At 47.4% G+C, this 21,403-nt stretch overlaps 1 protein-coding gene across 1 annotated transcript; it reads left to right on the top strand.

The window, feature by feature from the left end:
- Positions 1-1,053: 1,053 nt before the first annotated feature.
- On the top strand, positions 1,054-5,366 carry FOXI3 (forkhead box I3). Its single transcript, XM_069586324.1, has 2 exons — positions 1,054-1,693; positions 4,741-5,366. The coding sequence occupies exons 1-2, from the start codon at positions 1,054-1,056 to the stop codon at positions 5,364-5,366; spliced, it is 1,266 nt and encodes a 421-aa protein (XP_069442425.1).
- Positions 5,367-21,403: the final 16,037 nt, after the last annotated feature.

Raw genomic sequence — 21,403 nt, 5'->3', positions numbered from 1 at the left:
CTTAACAGAAGTAGAGGGCAAGTCGTCTGCCGTAATTCGTTGAGACCGTTTTTTGTAAACGAGCGCTTCTAGCACAGTTTAAATTACAGTTGGCTTTAAAATGCTAATTCCGAACCCACTTATTTAAATGTCTTTGAAAACGTTTACCCTTCTGTTTTCGAAGACAACAAATCACACCAAAAGTCTGCGCAAACTGGACCTAAAATGCAAATCTGTTTCCCGGATAGGAACGAACCTATCGCTATGTTTAGAGAAATTAAAAAAACTGATTTCTGTCCTTCCCTTCAAAGAATTCCCTAGGATAAGGGGACGCACCAAGAATGCTCCTTAATATATACGGTGTACCTCCAAAGACTTGTAAATCGCGTCTATTATTCTCGACTGGGAGCCGACCAGTCGAGACCGGACGTGAATCCTGCAACTGATCACAAAAGATGCAGAGGCTCCAGGTCGAAATATCAAAGGTTGGGGCGGGGGCAGGCAGGTGGGCTGAGCGGCCACCCAGAGTTAACTCACAGACTTTTTAGAACAGTCGGACCGTCCTGGAGATTTTCTCTTTGTTTTGATATTCGTTATTTCGTTCTTGTGCTGAGGACACAATGGTTAGGAATGGGGAACAGGTTGCTTGAATATCGGAGGCGCCGGCCTCCCCCGGTTCTTCCCGACCTCCCTCCGTTCCACCCCGGCCCGGAGAGGAGGGGTGGCAGCGGCCGGGCAGGCGCGGCGGGCGGCCCGAGGTTTCCGCGCGCTGGGCCGGGATGCGTGCGCGGGCAGGTGGGGCGTGGCGGGGGCGTGGAGAGCCGGGGCCCGCGGGCCGCCGCCCAGCCCCGGGACCGGCCCGGGAGGAGCCGAGCCGCCGACGGTTATAAGAGGCTAGCTCGTCGGCGCTCCGCGCTCACCCCTCAGTCCCCGCCCCTCCTCGCCGAAGACTCGAGTCGCCGAGCCAGGGCCGCAGGGTTGGCCCCCAAAGGGATGCTCTTGCCCGAGCGGCGAGGTCAGCCCCGCTCGCCCCTCGCCGCCGCCGCCGCGCCGCGCCAGCCGACGGCCGCCGACATGGCTCTCTACTGCGGGGACAACTTCGGCGTGTACTCGCAGCCCGGCCTGCCCTCGGCCGCCGCCGCCGCCGCCGCCGCCCCGGGCGCCCCCGCACCCGCCCGGGCGCCCTACGGGCTCACCGACTACGCCGCGCCGCCAGCCGCCGCCGCCAACCCCTACCTGTGGCTCAACGGGCCGGCCGTGGGCGGCGCCCCCGCCGCCGCCGCCGCCGCGTACCTGGGCGCCCCGCCGCCGCCGCCGCCGCCGCCCCCGGGGGGCGCGCCGGGACCCTTCCTGCAGCCGCCGACCGCCGCCGGCACCTTCGCCTGCGCTCAGCGGCCCTTCGCGCAGCCCGCGCCCGCCGCGCCCGCCTCCCCCGCCGGGCCCGCGGCGCCAGGGGAGCTGGGCTGGCTGTCCATGGCCAGCCGCGAGGACCTGATGAAGATGGTGCGGCCGCCCTACTCGTACTCGGCGCTCATCGCCATGGCCATCCAGAGCGCGCCCGAACGCAAGCTCACGCTCAGCCACATCTACCAGTTCGTGGCCGACAGCTTCCCCTTCTACCAGCGCAGCAAGGCCGGCTGGCAGAACTCCATCCGCCACAACCTGTCTCTCAACGACTGCTTCAAGAAGGTGCCCCGCGACGAGGACGACCCAGGTGAGGGCGGACAGGTGCTTCCCGGCCGGTCCCGTACCCACACCCGCCCCCCACTACGCCCTCCCCGCAACTCACGCACACGCAGAGGCAGGCCAGGGTGGGATAAGGGTAAAAAGCCTGAATCCTGAAGCCGAAAGTCACTCCTGAGTGGTGTTCCTTACGCGGCTGAAGGGAGGGTCGAGTTACTGGTAAACGGATTAGGAATAAGAACACAGGTGGGCTCTCAGATAAGGGATGGCTGTAAAGAGATTCAGGTGAGCCAAGAATCCCATCACATTTCAGGAGAGTGAGGTGGGCAGAGACCGGGAGTTGGTACCCTCTGTACGTAGATGCGTTTCGAACCTTATCTGTTTGGAAATGTAAAAATGTAAACCCCAAATGCGCTTCGTGCGGATCTAAGCCCTGGAGGTGAGGAGGGCTGGGTGATAGTGGCTTGTTAGTGGTTTCCCTCTTAGCTGAGGAATGAGGTGAAAAAAAGCTCAAAAGTTTCAGAAACAGATTCTTACTGGAGGTTTTCTGAAGGAGCTCAGGACTAGGTGTGGGGTGAGGATCAGGTTAGGGAAAAGAGAAAACTGTTTCCTTGCCTTCTACAGCAGGAGTCCCCAACCTCTGGAATCTAATGCCTGATGATCTGAGGGGGAGTCGATGTAGTAATAGAAATAAATTGCACAATAAAAGTAATGCACTCAAGACTACCCCCCACACACACCGCCCCCAACCATCCCTTAGCCCCCTGCGTTGGTGGAAAATATTGTCTTGCAGGAGACCAGCCCCTGGTGCAGAAATGGCTAAGGATCAGTGAGGGATACAGGATTCTTTGTAAATTATGTAAATGCTCTGAAGTAGTTGTGTTGTTATTCAGTTGCTCAGTCATGCCCAACTCTTTGCGACCCTATGGACTGCAGCACTCCAGGCCTCTCTGTCCTTGTCATCTCCCAGAGCTTGCTCAAACTCATGTCCAGTGAGTAGGTGGTGGCATCCAACCATCTCGTCCTCTGTCGTCCCCGTCCCCTTCTCCTTCTGCCTTCAATCTTTCCCAGCATCAGGGTCTTTTCTAATGAGTTGGCTCTTTGCATCAGGTGCCAAAGTATCAGAGCTTCAGCTTCAACATCAGTCCTTCCAACGAAGAGCAGTGCTTTCCAGTTGAAATGCTGTACAAACTACACGTGGTTGAAAAATTGTCTAGTAGCCATGTGAAAAAAAGTAAAAAGATGGTGAGAATTTATTTTTTAAAGTAACCCAAAATGTCATTTCAACATGTAAAACATATAAGAAATTATCTGTGAGCTAATTACATTATTCTTTTGGTACTAAGTCTTCAAAATCCTATGTATATGTTTTATACCATATTTCAGTTGTTACAAGCCACTTTTCACATGTCCAGCAGCCGCGTGTGGGTAGTGGTGACTTTACTGGACAAGGCACGCAGCTCTCCAAGATGCATCTGCCCACATTTGGCCTCTAAATCACCTGAGGTGATCATGTCAATTGTCACGTACACTCCTGGACTTTCTAAAAAGGTCAAGGATCTCGAGCCAGTGTCTTGTCAAAGCTTTTGGTAGCAAGGTGACACAATATAAATATTCTGGTAGGAGTAGGTATGGTTGTTTAGATGGTAGTTACGCGAATTGTTTTTGTTCTGCAGCTATTTGCAGAAAATGTGTTGGTGGAGGTAATAGATGTGGAGGGGTGTGTGGTAGTAGTTAAGAATGCTTGAGTCTAGAGACAACCTGCTTATATCCTGGCCCTACCACTGCTAACTGGGCTTCCCAGGTGGTGCAGTGGTAGAAGAATCAGTCTGCCAATGCAGTAGATAGACATGGGTTCGATCCCTGGGTCGGGAAGATCCCCTGGAGAAGGAAAAGGTGCTTCAGTATCCTTGCCTTGGAAATCCCATGCCCAGAGGAGCCTGGCGGGCTACAGTCCGCAGGGTCACAGAGTCAGACAGGACTGAGCAACTAAGCACGCACACACCGTTGCTAACGGGGAAAATGACAGGTTGCTAACCAGTCTGCACCTCAGTTTCCCCATCTGAAGAATGGAGGCGATGATATCACTGTCTCCAAAGAGCCGTGAGGAGTAACTAGAGTTATCAATGTGAAGAACTCACTACAAGATAAGTGCTTTACGGTATTTGCAAATGCCAAAGATTCTTTTTACCAGAAGTGATGAGAGCCGTTGGGAGAAAAAAATCCTCGAAGATGACAGATATTTTTTACGACTACTGTGCTGGATAGTGAGGGAGTTTTTCTAAGCAGAAGACTAGCATTGCTTGCATTAAATGGGGGCCTGGTCGCTGAGATCGGCCTGGTGGAGGAAAAGCTGGGAGGACATGCAAGGGTGCCTCTTGCCCAAGGCAAGGAATGGTTATGGAGCTTCCTTGTACTTCCAAATAGATGCCATCCAAGGTGTGTTTAGAACAGTCAATTGCTCAGTAATAACTTGTTGCTTCTGTTGGACAAGTAAGAGGGTTGGGTATTGGAGGTTGCATTTTTCCAGTGGAGTATTTTTTCGGGGCAAATATTATACCCTTTCAGCAAATGATAATGATAATAGATACCTTTTTCTTTTCACTGCTCACTGTGTATGGCTTCTTTGCGGAGATCTATCATTTACCCCTCACGGCCAACCTGTGAGGTGAGTACTGTTCTTATCCCTGTTTTTATAGATAAACAGAGGCTCAAGTTCAAGTAGTGCCATTTCCCCCAAAAGGACAACAGAGTGGATTGAGCATCTCTGTCAAGTTTCATGAGAGCCTGCCTCCCTCATCTCAAAGCTGGGTATGTGGGGCTTCCCTGGTGGCTCAGTGGTAAAGAATCCGCCAGCCGTTGCCAGAGGCGCGGGTTTGATCCCTGGGTCGGGAAGATCCCTTGGAGAAGGAAATGGCATCCCACTCCAGTATTCCTGCCTGGAGAATCCCATGGACAGAGGAGTCTGGCAGGGCTACAGTCCATGCAGTTGCCAAAGGACTGGACATGACTTAGTGACTAAACGATAACATGGGCATGTGCACCTCCTCCTCTAACCTATCTTTCTCATCTTTGCAGGGAAAGGCAATTACTGGACCCTGGATCCGAACTGTGAGAAGATGTTTGACAATGGGAACTTCCGTCGGAAGCGAAAGCGCCGCTCAGAAGCCAGCAGCACCCCCTCGGTGGCCGTGGGGACCTCGAAATCAGAAGAAGGGATCTCCCCAGGGCTGGGGTCTGGAGTGAGTGGAAAGCCAGATGGAGACAATGCCCCTGCCTCTTTGAGACCCTCCCAGTCCCCAGAGCCTCCTGAGGACACCAAGAGTACTGCCTCCTCACCTGGAGTGTCCATGCTTTCCTCCACCCCTTGCCTGAACAGCTTCTTCAGCAGCCTCAGCACCCTCAGCGTCGGTAGTAGCAGTGGGAGCACGCAGCGGGCACTCCCTGGCGGCCGCCCTCTAGGGATCCAGGGGCCCCAGGTGTCCTCAGGCAGCGTGTTTCCCCCCAGCTCCGTCCCGGAGCCCTCGTCAGACCCCTTGCAACTGAATCACAGCTCCAGCAGCAGCAGCAGCCAGAGATCTTCCTACTACGGCCCCTTCCCCGCCAGCACCAGTGGGGCCCCGAGCAGCCCCTTTGGCAGCCCTTTCTACAACTTCAGCATGGTCAACAGCCTCATCTACCCTCGGGAGGGCTCTGAAGTATAGAGCCCCAATTCCCAGACTCAGCCGTTGCACACCTGAGATCTCATGAAAATACAAATCTCCAGGCAGTAGGTCTGGGGCAGGGCCTGAGATTGCATTTTCTCCAGAGTTCCTGGCAAGGTCCACTGACCACACTCGGAACAGCGTGTGGATGCAAACTTTTTCTTTACCCGACAAGCTTTCTCTGGATAAAGGGCCTCCCTGGAGAGAAATCCAGTCCAGTCTGTTCTGGGATGGTATCCGAGAGCCCTGTGATGGCAGGGACCATGTCTGTCTGTTCCTCACGGTGTATCAGGGTCACAGGGTCCAGTGGGCACAGACTTCAGCTGCAAAAACAAGTGAATGAAGTTACTGGGTCAGAAAAAGTAACAGTTGGCACTGGAAGCAGCAGGGAATGGTTGGGACTGACCAGCTGCAGGCTGCTGTGGGCAACTGGTCTTCTCTGCCTGGCAGCATTCTGTTTTTTCTAGAAAAGTCAAGAGACCTGCATTTTCCCAGGAAACCTCCATTTGTCCTCTTTGTTGCTAATGGAAAGTTTTTCAAATACTGTGCTAGAAAGCACCGCAAATCCTTGAGCTCTCTACCCAGCTCACAGATCAGCTCTACTTATGCTTAGTGTCAGGAATGTGTCAAACATTAATAGCGATAGAAGTGCCCAGATAATACCCTGTGTGCCAGGCATTGTTCTAGACACCGTATATTAGCTCATTTAATCCTCACAACAACTTTGGGACAAATGTATTGTTACTCCCCCTCGTTTTCTGTATGGTGGCAGTAAACTGCCAAGATGTTAGGTCCAAACAGTAAGTCATGAAGCCTGGGTCTAGTTTTTTGATCTTTTTGTTTGTGTGTGTGTGCGTTTAGTTTTTATGTTTTGTTTTGTTTTTTTTGGCTGCACTGTGTGCTTTGTGGGACCTCAGTTCCTGGATCAGCAATTGAACCCAGGCCACAGCAGAGAAAACACCAAATCCTAATCGTTAGACCACCAGGGAGCTCTCACCAGGATCCAGTTTTAACATACTCTGGCTCCTGAGTCTGTGCTTGTAACCTTGTGTTTTAGTCCCTGAAAAACAAAGGCATTAACAGGCAGACAGACTAAGTGGTGTCTAAGGAGTAGTAATGAGCTAGGTTTCATCTGACCAAAGATTCTGGCTGAAATCAGTATCTCTTGGGATATTCTGAGCAGCAAGGATGGACACCAGCTCTTCCTCACTTTTGCTGCCATATTTTCGAAATCTGTGGTGACCATCCTAGTTAACTGATATCCTGTCTTTTTTAGCATATGTCCTGGGTTTTTCATCTTTGAAACAAAGTTTTAGTATTTTATTAAAAATAGTTTTTAAATGGAATTTTTATTTTTAAAAGAAAACATTTGTGGTCAAAAAATTGTTTTTAATGTAATATATTTTAACACTCCCTTTTACTTCTCAGGAGGTGTCATTTGAATAGTTTTTATGGTCACCGTCTTGGTGCCCAATAGAATGTCTGTATGTGGCAGACACTCAGCCACAGTTTGAACTTATCCAAAAAGTGTTAGTGCAGATAGTGTGATTTTACTGGAATAGTGATGCATTAAGATGAAGTTAATGTCCTATGAATTACCCTTGTACCATGTTTGGTCTTTGATGGGAACATTACTAGTTTTTGATTTTTTTAGGAAAAGGAACACAAATTAATAGTAAAAAAATTGTTAACTTTTCCCTGTATATTATTTGAGATTCACAGCATTATTGTTAAATTGGAAGTTTGAAATAATACATATAGAAAATTATTTTTGTAAAAAATAGTCTATTGAGGTATAAATAATGTCAACATTACTTTTTAAATATTATACAGGAAGACAACCAAAGAAACTACCTACCCTCATACTATGTGTACAGAAAACCCACTTTCTATGGATATTTTTGTATGTGAAAAATTGTATGGACTTTTATAAATATTGTTTCTAACACAATTCTATATTTGTAAATTAATTTATAATGTGAACTGGGACGATTTTTTTTTCCCCCAAGAAAGCACACTGCATGCTGGAAATCACATAAAATAAACTTGAAGTGGGATGACCTCTGGCTTCTTTTTAGGCATCTTGTTTTCCTATCTTTAACTTCTTTCTATAAAGGAATAGAGCTGTAGGCACAGAAATTGCTACCGGATTTTTGTGTGTTGAGAGAGCAAGCAATTGATTTTTTTTTTCTTTTATAAAATTTTATTTATTAATGCCAAAAGCATTTTGCATTGGGGTATAGCTGATTAACAATATTGTGATAATTTCAGGTGAACAGTGAAGGGACTCAATTATATATATATTCTCCACCCATCCCAATTTCTTTATTGGACTTATTCTACCTGCCCACATCCTAAGGGATTGGAATGAAACAGTTCAGGAGGATCTCTAGACATGAGCATCTTGTTTGTATTTTAACAGAGTAATGTTTCTGTCTAGCTCAGCTGGTGAAGAATCCTGAATGCAGGAGACTCCTGGTTGATTCCTAGGTCAGGAAGATCCGCGGGAGAAGGGAATGGCAACCCACTCCAGTATTCTTGCTTGGAGAATCCCATGAAGGACAGAGGAGCCTGACGGGTTATAGTCCATGGGGTCGCAAAGAGTCAGGCACGACTGAGCAGCTAACACACAAGACCTCTCCAGCTGGCAACACTCCTCAGGGGGAACTCTGGCTTTCAATGCTGTGGTCCTCATGGAGGGTACAGGCAGCCCATCGTCTCCAAAGAAGTCAGCTAGAAAACGAATTTGGCCCCAACTAGAAAAAACTGAAAGATAAGGTTTCTAGCCTAGGGTTTCTCAACATGAGAGAGATATTTGGAGCTGGATAATCCATTGTAGAATCTGCCCTGTGCATCACAGAATGTTTAGTAGCAGGCTGGAAACACTTCCCCTCTTCCTTCCCCCGATACACACAGACCCAAACCCCCCAGCCCTTGCTCCCAGGCCCTGAGACATTGACAAATGTCCCAGGGTGGGTGGGGGGCTGCAAATTAGATCTGATTGAGAACCACTGATCTAGACCAGCACCCTCCTAATTTGCCAATAAGAAAATGGAACTCCCTCAGTCCCCCACACAGTCCTTAATAGTGGAGCTCAGAATGAATAAGGACTCTGGTACAAGACGGTTTCTGTCCTGTGAAATGGCTTTTCTCTCTTTTAAAAAAATTTTTATTTTGTATTGGGGTATAGCCGATTAACAATGATAGTTTCAGGTGAACAGTGAAGGGACTCAGCCATATATAAACATGTATCCACTGCTATATTTAAAATGAATAACCAACGAGGACCTACTTACTGTATAGCACATGGAACTCTGCTCAATGCTATGTGGCAGTCTGGATGGGAGGGGAGTTTGGGGGAGAATGACTTTAAAATGAGTTGTGAGCAGGATTGGCCCAATCATTGAGGCATTTCTCAGAACTGAGGATTATCTGTTTGCCTGTCACACTGGAGGTAGACTCCTGCCATATTTCAGTTGCCTGTTATAGAAATGCTTATGGTAACCTCCTTCTTGGCATCTGATTATTTCTATTAATAGAGACCTAGATTAGGAATAATTCTGACCAAACAATAGTAAACTATCTGGGTTATTACTGTTTGATAGGGATGGTGGTGGGGAGGACAGGCTTAAGGATCTCTTGGAAAGAAAGACATATTAAAAGAATGTGATGAGCCTATATTTGGAAGCATCTAGATCTGGGTGTTTGATAGCTATAAAATGCCAGAAAGATGGCATTTATGAGAACAAAGGCAAAGAGAAGAATCCACTTCTGCTCTCCAAACAACCACAATGGGCAGCAGGGTGGCTCAGTCCTCACAGGAACCAAAGAAGCTGTGCTGGGGGGCAAGTTGTGCCTCCTGCTGGGCCTGGGATTAAAGGGAAGGAGACAGAGCTGCCTCTGCCTGTGATGTTTCCAGGTCAAAGTCTGTACCAGCACTCCAACTGGCACCAATTTCCTGCATCTGTGACATGTTCTCCCTGGGAAACAGGTCAGAAATTCTGGACCTGAGCTAGACTGTGATTTCCATTGTTTGAGACAGTACAGAGGAAAAGATGTCCCTCTCTCCCTACCCCCACCCCCACCTCATGAAGTTAAAGCAACCTTCTTTCTCCAGGGTTCTCCCAGAGACCAGAGCCTGGTGTCAAGTTCCAGCCCAAGCTGAGGACCTCTGGGCACATGGCTAACTTAAAGCAGCTACCTTTCAGCTCTCTGGGCTTCCCTGGTGGCTCAGATGGTAAAGAATCTACCTGCAATGCAGGAGACCCAGGTTTGATCCCTGGGTCGGGAAGATCCCCTGGAAAAGGGAATGGCTACCCACTAAAGTATTCTTGCCTGGAGAATTCCAGGGACAGAGGAGCCTGGCGGGCTACAGTCCATGGGGTGCAAAGAGTCAGACACGACTCAGACACCACTGAACGACTAACACTTTCTGCCTTCTAGGACCTAGTGTATCTTTAAGAATAAGAAAGGGGCAAAGGAGAGTTTGAAAAACTAATAAGTAGGTTTCAGGTTTCCTTCTTGATACTTTTAGATCCTTCATCTCATTCTAGAGCTTACTGGGAAAAGACAGCCGGGGAACACAGAGGCTGGGTGCCTTTGCCCCCAACCCCTCCCCAAGCTCCTCCTTGCGCTCAGGGCAAAAAGGCAAGGCCAAACTTTGGCCCCCCTGAGGAAGTAAGACCGCCACTGACCTTCAGAGGAAGCTCCTCTACTGTGACTCTCTGCCTTCCTCAGACTTTCCCAAACTTGGAAAGAGCCTGAAGCTTTAGTATCTGTGGTTTTTTCCCCCTTTGTCTTCCTGAGCTGTCCCAGTAGCTAAAACCTTGAGGTTTTTAATGAAAAAGAAACCTGTGCCTGTTTCCTGAGGCAGGGATTTGCTGGTTCTGGGGTAGAGACCTGGGGGCCTGTGGCCTTGCCTTTTGTCATGGAAAGCAGTCAGCTGGGTTCGTGGCTGGGTGGCTGGCACCGAAGAAGGAAGAAGGAATTTCCTATTAGGTCTGAAAACAAAAAGAAACAAAAGGTCAAAAAAGACCTGATACCTACGGAATTCCTCCCAGCCTTTTAATTCATAATGTCTGGGGATCAACGCCAAACCCCTGGGAGGCCTGGAGGACAGTGCTTTATCATTTAAAAAAAAGTAAGCATTACAATAACTCAGGTGCCAGGCACAGCCCTAAAATGCACTGTGTGCTAATTCACTCCCATCATGTCCAACTCTTTACCTGTGGACTGTAGCACTCGAGGCTCTCTGTCTTTGGATTCTCCAGGCAAGAACACTGGAGTGTGTTGCCAAGCCCTCCTCCAAGGGATCTCCCTGACCCAGGAATCACACTTGTCTTTCCTCTCCTGCATTGGCAGGTGGGTTTTTTTTACCACTAGCACCACCTGGGAATCCTACATATATATATATATATATATATATATATATATATATATATATATATACACACACACACACACACACACACACACACATATATACATATACTCTCTCTCTCTCTCTATATATATATATATATATATACACACACTATAATACTATATATATAGTATATACTATATATATATATATCAAGGAAGGCAATGGCAGCCCACTCCAGTACTCTTGCCTGGAAAATGCCATGGACAGAGGAACCTGGTAGGCTGCAGTCCATGGGGTCACGAAGAGTCGGACATGACTGAGCACCTTCACTTTCACTTTTCACTTTCATGCATTGGAGAAGGAAATGGCAACCCACTCCAGTATTCTTGCCTGGAGAATCCCAGGGACGGGGGATCCTGAGTCTATGGGGTCGCACAGAGTTGGACACGACTGAAGCAACTTAGCAGCAGCGTACCCTCTTTCTCTCTCTCTCTCTCTCTATATATATATATATAATTTAAGATAGCAACTCTTTGAAGTAGACACTGTTACTCATTTTACTGTTGAGAATACTGAGACCCAGAAAGTTTGTATAACCGAGCCAAGGTCAAAAATTTAAACAGTTGCTGCAGGTAAGTGGTTGAAATAAGATTCAAAATCAGGTCATCTGATGTCACAGCCTGCCTGCCCTTAATCTATAATACTGTAATACCTCTCCATTTTGAAGAGGAGAAACAGAGAAGTGACTTGCCCAAGGTCACACAGCTTTCTGGTTGCAGATGTGGGCTTAGAACCCAGGTTTCTGCCCTGCCACCTATACACTTCTCTTTAGGCACCTCATTTGGAAGCTCCCTGAGGTTGGCTTTTGTGTTTGGAGCTCCTCTTCAGGGACATAGGAAGGTAAGCAGAGAGAAGTCACTTTTCCTTGAGATTTCCTCCTTTATAGGGTTGGCTTGCAGCAGATCATAGGCCCAGGTCTCAGGCTTTGAAGCTGCCGAGGGAAGCCAGATGGAGATGCTGATTTGAAACCTCAGACTTTGGAAATAAAATTGGAAATTTACCCACAGACTCTCTAATTCTCTTTGGGCATCCATGTGCTGAGCATTGAAGATACTAAGATGACTAGACCCACTCAGATCCTTAGCAAGTAGGGCAGGGGCTGAGAACAGACGTGCACAGGGTAGGGAGGATTAATCAATCCATCTTCATGGCAAATAGGTGGGGAAACAGCGGAAACAGTGGCAGACTTTATTTTGGGGGGGCTCCAAAATCACTGAAGATGGTGACTGCAGCCATGAAATTAAAAGATACTTACTCCTTGGAAGAAAAGTTATGACCATCCTAGACAGCATATTAAAAAGCAGAGACATTACTTTGCCAACAAAGTTTAGTCTAGTCAAGGCTATGGTTGTTCCAGTAGTCATGTATGGATGTGAGAATTGGACTGTAAAGAAAGCTGAGTGCTGAAGAATTGATGCATTTGAACTGTGGTGTTGGAGAAGACTCTTGAGAGTCCCTTGACTCCTTGAGAACTTCAAGGAGATCCAACCAATCCATCCTAAAGGAGATCAGTCTTGGGTGTTCACTGGAAGGACTGATACTGAAGCTGAAACTCCAGTATTTTGGCCACCTGATGTGAAGAACTGACTCATTTGAAAAGACCCTGATGCTGGGAAAGATTGAAGGCAGGAGGAGAAGGGGATGACAGAGGATGAGATGGTTAGATGGCATCACTGACTCAATGGACATGGGTTTGGGTGGACCTTGGGAGTTGGTGATGGGCAAGGAGGTCTGGCGTGCTGTAGTCCATGAGGTTGCAAAGAGACGGACACGACTGAGTGACTAAACTGAACTGAAAGGAAATCAACCTTAACTAATCGTCAGAGGGACTGATGGTGAAGCTGAAGTTCTAATACTTTGGCCACCTGATTTGAAAAGCTGACTCGTTGGAGAAGACCATGATACTGGGAAAGATTGAAGGCAGGAGGAGAAAGTGACGACAGAGGATGACATGTTCAGATGGCATCACTGACTCAATGGACATGAATCTGAGCAAACTCTGGGAGATAGTGGAGGACAGAGGAGCCTCATGGGCTGCGGTCCACGGCGTCACAGAGTCAGACATGACTGAGCAACTGAGCAACAACAATAAGGAAGGATCCACAGGGTGAGGCTGAACTGCCCCCCACCCCCACCCCGCTGCCAGCCTCCGGTGAGGGACACAGAATGGCTTCACCTCCTGGAAGAGCAGCAGGTCATTCCCCAGTGCTGGGCTGAGAGGCTGCAGCCCCGCCCAGGGCTCCTTCACCCCTTCCCTCTGCTGTGCTCCTGCTGGGAGGAGTCAATGGAAGGAGTCAAGCACCTTGTTCAAAGCCCTGGTGCTTCTGGATTGACAGAAGAAACAGAAGCAGCCACCTTCAAGCAGAGCTGTCTTCAAGGCCTCAGGCCCTGGTGCGACTAGAGTCATTTCCCCCATGCCCTGGCCCTTCCAGCACTAGCCGTATTCCAGCCACGCCAACATCAACATCGATACTCATGGCTCCAGGTCCCCTGCTCTTCAAAGGAGGTTTGAGGCCACAGGCATGTTGGGGTTTCCTCCTTCCCAGTTTGTTGTTCAGCCGCCAAGTTGTGTGCGACTTTTTGCGACCCCATGGACTGTAGAACACCAGGATCCTCTGTCCTCCCCTATCTCCTGAAGTTTGAGAAATTCATGTCCATTGAGTCCAGAGTTCACTGTCTTGAAATGTATTAAGCAAACCACAAGGCAGGTGCCTCTGCTCCAGGTTGGGATCAGCAAGCCGGGCATTAATAAGCACAAGGACCTCTTCCCTCTCAGCCCCAAAGATGATGCCAACTCACCCCATCACATCACTGCTCACCTCCAACTCCCCCAACTTGGACTGACCCACAGGGACTGCAACTAGGGCCCAAATGTATTGATACAAAGTCCCTGGGTCTCAGTCTCCTGGATAAAATCGATAATAGCAACAGCTCCTTCATAGGGCTATTGAGACGGTTAATGCATCTATTTTATATTGAATCTATGTATCCAACTCTTCATGGATTGTAGCCCACCGGAATCCTCTCTTCAAGGTATTCTCCAGCAAGAATACTGGAGTGTATAGCCATTCCCTTCTCCAGGGGATCTTCCCGACCCAGGGATTGAACCTGGGTCTCCTGCACTGCAGGCAGATTCTTTACCATCTGAGCCACCAGGGAAGCCCCAAGTTCCAGAAGGGCCTCAGCATCCACTCACAGAGGGTCCGCTTGTTTCTTCTCAGAAAGTCTGAGGTCAATGTTATCTATTTGTTTGCCCAACAGTTTTGGAGAGTATTATTAGCCTCATATTATAGAAAGGCAAAGGATTCCCAGGTGACGCTAGTGATAGAGAACCTACCTGCCCATTCAGGAGACGCAAGAGACCTGGGTCCTGAAGGGTCTCTTGCCATGCCCTGGAGGAGGGCATCATAATGCACTCCAGTACTCTTGCCTGGAGAATCTCATGGACAGAGGAGCCTGGTGGGCTACAGTCCTTGGGGTTGCAAAGAGTCGGATACAACTGAACACGTATGTATTAGCACACATGCACGCATAGAAAGGCAAAAACAGAGTGGGAATCTTGGCAAACAGTTGGCTGTTAGGGGCCATAGAAGTCCCATAGGAAAGGGAAGTTCACTCATTCCCACCTCCAGTGAGCCGGTGAGTCAGTTAATAAACGTTCCAAACACCTACTAACTCTTACGTTGCTTCCTGTGTTCCCCTCGCACTCCACATTCTTCCCTGAAAAGGGGACTATTGGCTCTAGAATTCAAAATTAGTCTCCAGCCCACGACTTCCCACAGGCTCCTGGGCCAGCACCATGCCTCCTGCCTGGAGGTCACAGCAGCCCCAAACTGGCCTCCCAGCCTCCACTCCTGGCTCCCAACTCTGCACCTCATACCCATCCCTACCTTTCTGAGCTCCTTCTCTCTTTGGAACCCGGAGTAATCTTTTAAACAAGAGGTGTGAAAATATTGCCTTCCTGCTTAGAATCTTTGGGTAACTTTCCTTAGCAGCAAACTCCAAAGGTCTTTTTGGTGTTGCTTAAACTATTTCCCACCCTTACCCCTCAATACTCTCTTTTCTTGGCTCCCTTTGCAGCCCCTCAAATATTCCAATCGCTTCTGTTTTCAGGTCTTTGCAGTTATTCTTTCTGCCACAAGAGCTCAGTTCCCCAGATCTCTTCAGGCTTTCTCTCAGAGGCTCATCTCTGGAGCAGCTATCCTTTGAGCATGTCACCCTCCCCTCCCCGCTTTCCACCAAGTCCCCTCGAGATGCCCTTTATAAATTGTTTTTTCCATCTTCACTGAACCTCTTATGTCTATCACTCCTATTTTATTTTTTATTTTTAGTTTTTGGCTAAGTCGTGCCACATGTAAGAATCTTAGTTCCCCGAACAGGGATCAAACTTTTGGCCCCTGCAGTGGAAGCACAGAGTCCTAACCACTAGACTTCCAGGAAAGTCCCTCTTCCTATTTCAAGTAAAATAATTGTCTTATTGATCTAAAAACAAAAGTATGTTTCCCCTCCTTCCTTTGTGGGGAAACTGAGGCACAGAGCATTCCTTTGGCCCAGACTTTGATGATACACCTCATTTGTCCATTTGGGGTATCACCACTCAGTACATAAAAAAAGAAAAGTTCTCTTTCTCCTCCAGTTTTAAGTGGGCAAAACCCCAAGAATTTTCGCTATGTTTAGCCTGGATTTAGAAGGCAGCCGTCCCCATCTCCCCACACATCACTTTCTTCTTTCGCATTCATACCCCCTGTGCTCTCCTGGGGACCGGAATATCAGCCAAACACCTGGAGTCTTTGATCATCTACCCATCAGCTGCCCCCCAGCACTGCCTCAGCTAAAAGACTTTCAAGTTCTCCCCCTTCACTAGGTCTGGGAAAGGGGAAAAAAAAAAAAAACCCATAGCAGCTGTTACACGGCACCTTTCTTTGCCTACTGGTGGTAAGTGCCAAGGAATTGCTACTTCAGCAGAGATTTTTAAAAGTGTTCCTTCAATGGGATTAACTTCCGTGCAGCCGACACACGATGGCTGCCGCTCAGCAGAGTAATGTTAGCTGCGGAACCCCAGCCCCTCCACTGTCTTTCCAGGCTGTGTGCCCGATGTCCTGCTATGTCTAGTTTCTTGATTCAGGAACTACTGAGAATATACATGCCTTAATAATAGGACTGTTGCCATTGCTAAAGTAGACGTGGGGCTGACACTTGTGAGATAACGATCTTCCTTTTCAGCGTCTTACCTGCAAGGTTCCTCCAAAAGGGCAGCATTGTAATTCATTCTGATACTCCCAAATCTAGTGGCACTTCATTCAGCGCTTTCTACTAACCACTTTCTTTTTTTCTTTATTTTGTTTTTCTGTTTTTGTTCTTTTGATTTTTATTTTACCAACCGTTTTCTATACCTACTCACTGTGTTTGCTCAGTGTGTGTGCTAAGTCGAGTTCAGTTGTGTCTGACTCTTTGCGATCCCATGGACTGCAGTCCGCCAGGCTCCTCTGTCCATGGGATTTCCCAGGCAAGAATACTAGGGGGCATTGCCATTTCCTCCTCCAGGGGATCTTCCCAACCCAAAGATCGAAGACCTGGTGAAAATCAAGGTCCCTGTAAGGATGGTGCTTACATGCCAGGGAAGCAAGAGAAGATAAGAAGGGGTAACAGCACAGACAAAGTGCTTTGATGGGAAAGTGCAGGGTGCTGTGGGAATATCTGGGAGAGACGCCGCCCCTGACCAGAGTAAGAGCTGCTGAGGCCAAGAGGGCAGGAAGGAGGGAAGAGGTATGGGGAGGTGGAGGCTGAGGAAGTAGAATGGAGGTCTGAAAACCAGAGTTCATGGCTCCTATGGGAACTGAGAAGCTGCCCCCAGAGGCAGGGCACATACGGCAGAGTTTTTAGGCAAGCAGGGCAGTGGAAGGGGTGGAAACCCTTCAATAGAATAGAACTGGGCAGAATAGAATGGAATAGAAATGAATCAGATTTCTATTTCATAGAGAGTTCTTCATGGAGAATCCTTTGAGAGACCTCTCTGGAAGTTACTGTAGCAAGAAAGAAGTGATGTGAATCTAAAATGGTGTTGGGATAATAAGGAAGAAAACAAGCGGAGATTTGGGGGACATTTTATAGGGGACTGGAATGCAGAGGTAGGAAGTCAAGAAACACCTGGAGTAACAGGCAGTTGGCCTTGGAATGCAGAATAAAGCAGGGCAAAGACTAATAGAGTTTTGCCAAGAAAATGCACTGGTCATAGCAAACACCCTCTTCCAACAACACAAGAGAAGGCTCTACACATGGACATCACCAGATGGTCAACACCGAAATCAGATTGATTATATTCTTTGCAGCCAAAGATGCAGAAGCTCTATACAGTCAACAAAAACAAGACCAGGAGCTGACTGTGGCTCAGATCATGAACTCCTTATTGCCAAATTCAGACATAAATTGAAGAAAGTAGGGAAAACCACTAGACCATTCAGGTATGACCTAAATCAAATCCCTTATGATTATACAGTGGAAGTGAGAAATAGATTTAAGGGCCTAGATCTGATAGATAGAGTGCCTGATGAACTATGGAATGAGGTTCGTGACATTGTACAGGAGACAGGGATCAAGACCATCCCCATGGAAAAGAAATACGAAAAAGCAAAATGGCTGTCTGGGGAGGTCTTACAAATAGCTGTGAAAAGAAGAGAGGAGAAAAGCAAAGGAGAAAAGGAAAGATATTAGCATCTGAATGCAGAGTTCCAAAGAATAGCAAGAAGAGATAAGAAAGCCTTCTTCAGTGATCAATGCAAAGAAATAGAGGAAAAGAACAGAATGGGAAAGACTAGAGATCTCTTCAAGAAAATTAGAGATACCAAGGGAACATTTCATGCAAAGATGGGCTTGATAAAGGACAGAAATGGGATGGACCTAACAGAAGCAGAAGATATTAAGAAGAGGTGGCAAGAATACACAGAAGAACTGTACAAAAAAGATCTTCATGACCCAGATAATCATGATGGTGTGATCACTAATCTAGAGCCAGACATCTTGGAATGTGAAGTCAAGTGGGCCTTAGGAAGCATCACTACGAACAAAGCTAGTCGAGGTGATGGAATCCCAGTTGAGCTGTTTCAAATCCTAAAAGATGATGCTGTGAAAGTGCTGCACTCAATATGCCAGCAAGTTTGGAAAACTCAGCAGTGGCCACAGGACTGGAAAAGGTCAGTTTTCATTCCAATCCCAAAGAAAGGCAATGCCAAAGAATGCTCAAACCACCACACAATTGCACTCATCTCACATGCTAGTAAAGTGATGTTCAAAATTCTCCAAGCCAGGCTTCAGCAATACGTGAACCCTGAACTCCCTGATGTTCAAGCTGGTTTTAGAAAAGGCAGAGGAACCAGAGATCAAATTACCAACATCCGCTGGATCATGGAAAAAGCAAGAGAGTTCCAGAAAAACATCTATTTCTGCTTTATTGACTATGCCAAAGCCTTTGACTGTGTGGATCACAATAAACTGTGGACAATTCTGAAAGAGATGGAAATACCAGACCACCTAACCTGTCTCTTGAGAAATCTGTATGCAGGTCAAGAAGCAACAGTTAGAACTGGACATGGAACAACAGACTGGTTCCAAATAGGAAAAGAAGTACATCAAGGCTGTATATTGTCACCCTGCTTATTTAACTTCTATGCAGAGTACATCATGAGAAACGCTGGACTGGAAGAAACACAAGCTGGAATCAAGATTGCCAGGAGAAATATCAACAACCTCAGATATGCAGATGACACCACCCTTATGGCAGAAAGTGAATAGAAGCTAAAAAGCCTCTTGATGAAAGTGAAAGAGGAGAGTGAAAAAGTTGGCTTAAAGCTCCACATTCAGAAAACGAAGATCATGGCATCTGGTCCCATCACTTCATGGGAAATAGATGGGGAAACAGTGTCAGAGTTTATTTTTCTGGGCTCCAAAATCACTGCAGATGGTGACTGCAGCCATGAAATTAAAAGACGCTTACTCCTTGGAAGAAAAGTTATGACCAATCTAAATAGCATATTCAAAAGCAGAGATATTACTTTGCCGACTAAGTTCCATCTAGTCAAGGCTATGGTTTTTCCTGTGGTCATGTATGGATGTGAGAGTTGGACTGTGAAGAAGGCTGAGCACAGAAGAATTGATGCATTTGAACTGTGGTGTTGGAGAAGACTCTTGAGAGTCCCTTGGACTGCAAGGAGATCCAACCAGTCCATTCTGAAGGAGATCAACCCTGGGATTTCTTTGGAAAGAATGATACTAAAGCTGAAACTCCAGTACTTTGGCCATCTCATGTGAAGAGATGACTCATTGGAAAAGACTCTGATGCTGGGAGGGATTGGGGGCAGGAGGAGAAGGCGACGACAGAGGATGAGATGGCTGGATGGCATCACTGACTCGATGGACGTGAGTCTGAGTGAACTCCGGGAGATGGTGATGGACAGGGAGGCCTGATGTGCTGCAATTCATGGGGTCACAAAGAGCCGAACACGACTGAGCGACTGAACTGAACTGAACGAGGAGGTAGGAAGAGGCAGACTGTGAGTTCCGGAAAGTGGTGGTTAGCAGGAAGCAGGACTCCAAGACGACATCAGGGTTCTGCCCCAAGTCATGGTAAAGGATGATACCATTCACCAGATCGAAACAATACAGAAGAGGGGGACTGTCTGTGGGTTCTCCAGGAGGAACTTTCCAGCAGGATCTGGAGTCCATAGATTGATTAGGAGGGAGGACCAGTTTCGCTACGTAAATCTGGGAAGTATCAGAATGGGGGTGAGAGATATAATTTAGTCATTTAATAAATATTTCTTAGCAGCTACTTTGTGCCGAGTCCTGGGCAGGCTGGAGGTTCAATGATGAGTAAAATAGACTTGCTCCCCTCTCTCTTAGAGTTTATAGTCTAGTGGGGGAGACCAACAACAAGGAAATAATCTTGCTGGAAGTGAAAGTTGCTCAGTTGTGTCGTGTCTGGCTCTTTGCAACCCCATTGGCCTGTGGTAGCCATGTCCCACCTCCACCCCCCATGGGATTCTCCAGGCAAGGCATTGGGTAGCCACATCCCTTCTCCAGCAGATCTTCCTGACCCAGGGATTGAACCTGGGTCTCCCCCATTGCAGGCAGATTCTTTACTGTCTGACCCAGGGATTGAACCTGGGTCTACCCCATTGCAGGTAGATTCTTTACCGTCTGAGCCTTAAATAATTATGAAATGGCTTGAGCGCTGTGAAGGCACGCCCAGGCAGGGTGGGGAGGCAGGGTAAGTTCTGTGAGCATAAAAGGAAGGATGGCAATCTGAGCCTCGGGCATCAGGAAGGGTTTTCCTGAGTGCAAGAGGCTTGAATTGAGATCTGAGAAAGTGGGCAGGTGTGGACCAGGTGAGGAAAGCACATCCTAGACCAGGTGAGGAAGCAGGAAGGAAAGCACATCCTAGACAGAGAGAGCAGAACTAACAAAGCCTCTGCGATGAAGAGGACCCGGCACGCCTGATGTGCTGATCAGGGCTGGGGGCTGTGTAGAGCAGTATGTGAGGACATAATCAGATTTGCATCATGAATGGTTGTTTGAGGTCGTGGGTCTTGTAATGAAGCAGACAGAAGTAGGATATTATTGCAGTTCAGGCAAGCAACTTGAACCACTAGTGACAATAGAGGAAGAGACGAATTCTGCGTTGTTTTCTGTTTGTTTTAGTTGCTACATGTGGGATCTAGTTCCCTGACCGAGGATGGAACCCAGACCCTCTGCACTGGGAGGGCAGAGTTTTCCCACTGGACTGCCAGGGAAGTCCAGAGACGAATTCTTGTGAAAGGTATCTGGGAAATAAAATCAAGACTTGACGAGGCATTGGATGTGTAAGAGAGAAATGAGTCAAGGACGAGTTTTAGGTCTGTAGCCTGGGAAACTGGCTGGTAAGGGAACTCTTTTGGAGATGAGGAAAATCGAAAGATCAGCTGTTATTTGATATGTGTGTACATGCATGGGGGATCATAAATTTGGTAAAAATATATTGAGTTGAGATGCCTCTGAGACATTCAAGTGAGAATACATATGATTCTGGAGCTCAGAGAAGCCTAGGCTGGAAATTTAAATTATGAGTCATTGGTGTAGAACTATTAATTAAGGGAATTCTGAAATCTTTGACAAGCAAAGATCTTAGAAGTTATCAGTTCCATGCTCACACTAAGAAAAAGCTGAGCAAACTGAAAATCAACAACTTTTCTTAGATTCATCAGAGAATTGGTCCCCAGACTGGAAAGAATGATGAACACCGAGAATCACATTTTACTGGGAGCAAAGTTCACAAAGAATTGGACATGACTGAATGACTAACATTTTCACTTTTACTTCACACTGCTTACTATATACTAGGCACTATTTCAGAAGTGCTTTCAAAGTCAAAGTGTTAGTCACTCAGTCATGTCCGACTCTGTGTGACCCTATGCACCGTAGCCCACCAGGCTCCTCTGTCCTTGAGATTTCCCAGGCAAGAATACAGGAATGGGTTGCCATTCCTTTCTCCAGGGGGTCTTCCCAATCCAGGAATTGAACCCAGGTTTCCCGCATTGCAGGCAGATTCTTAACCACCTAAACCAACAATGAGGCAGGTATA

This window comes from Ovis canadensis, chromosome 3 (assembly GCF_042477335.2).
Source record: "Ovis canadensis isolate MfBH-ARS-UI-01 breed Bighorn chromosome 3, ARS-UI_OviCan_v2, whole genome shotgun sequence".
In the NCBI taxonomy this organism is placed as follows: domain Eukaryota; kingdom Metazoa; phylum Chordata; class Mammalia; order Artiodactyla; family Bovidae; genus Ovis; species Ovis canadensis.
This window is presented reverse-complemented; position numbering and strand designations above follow the sequence as displayed.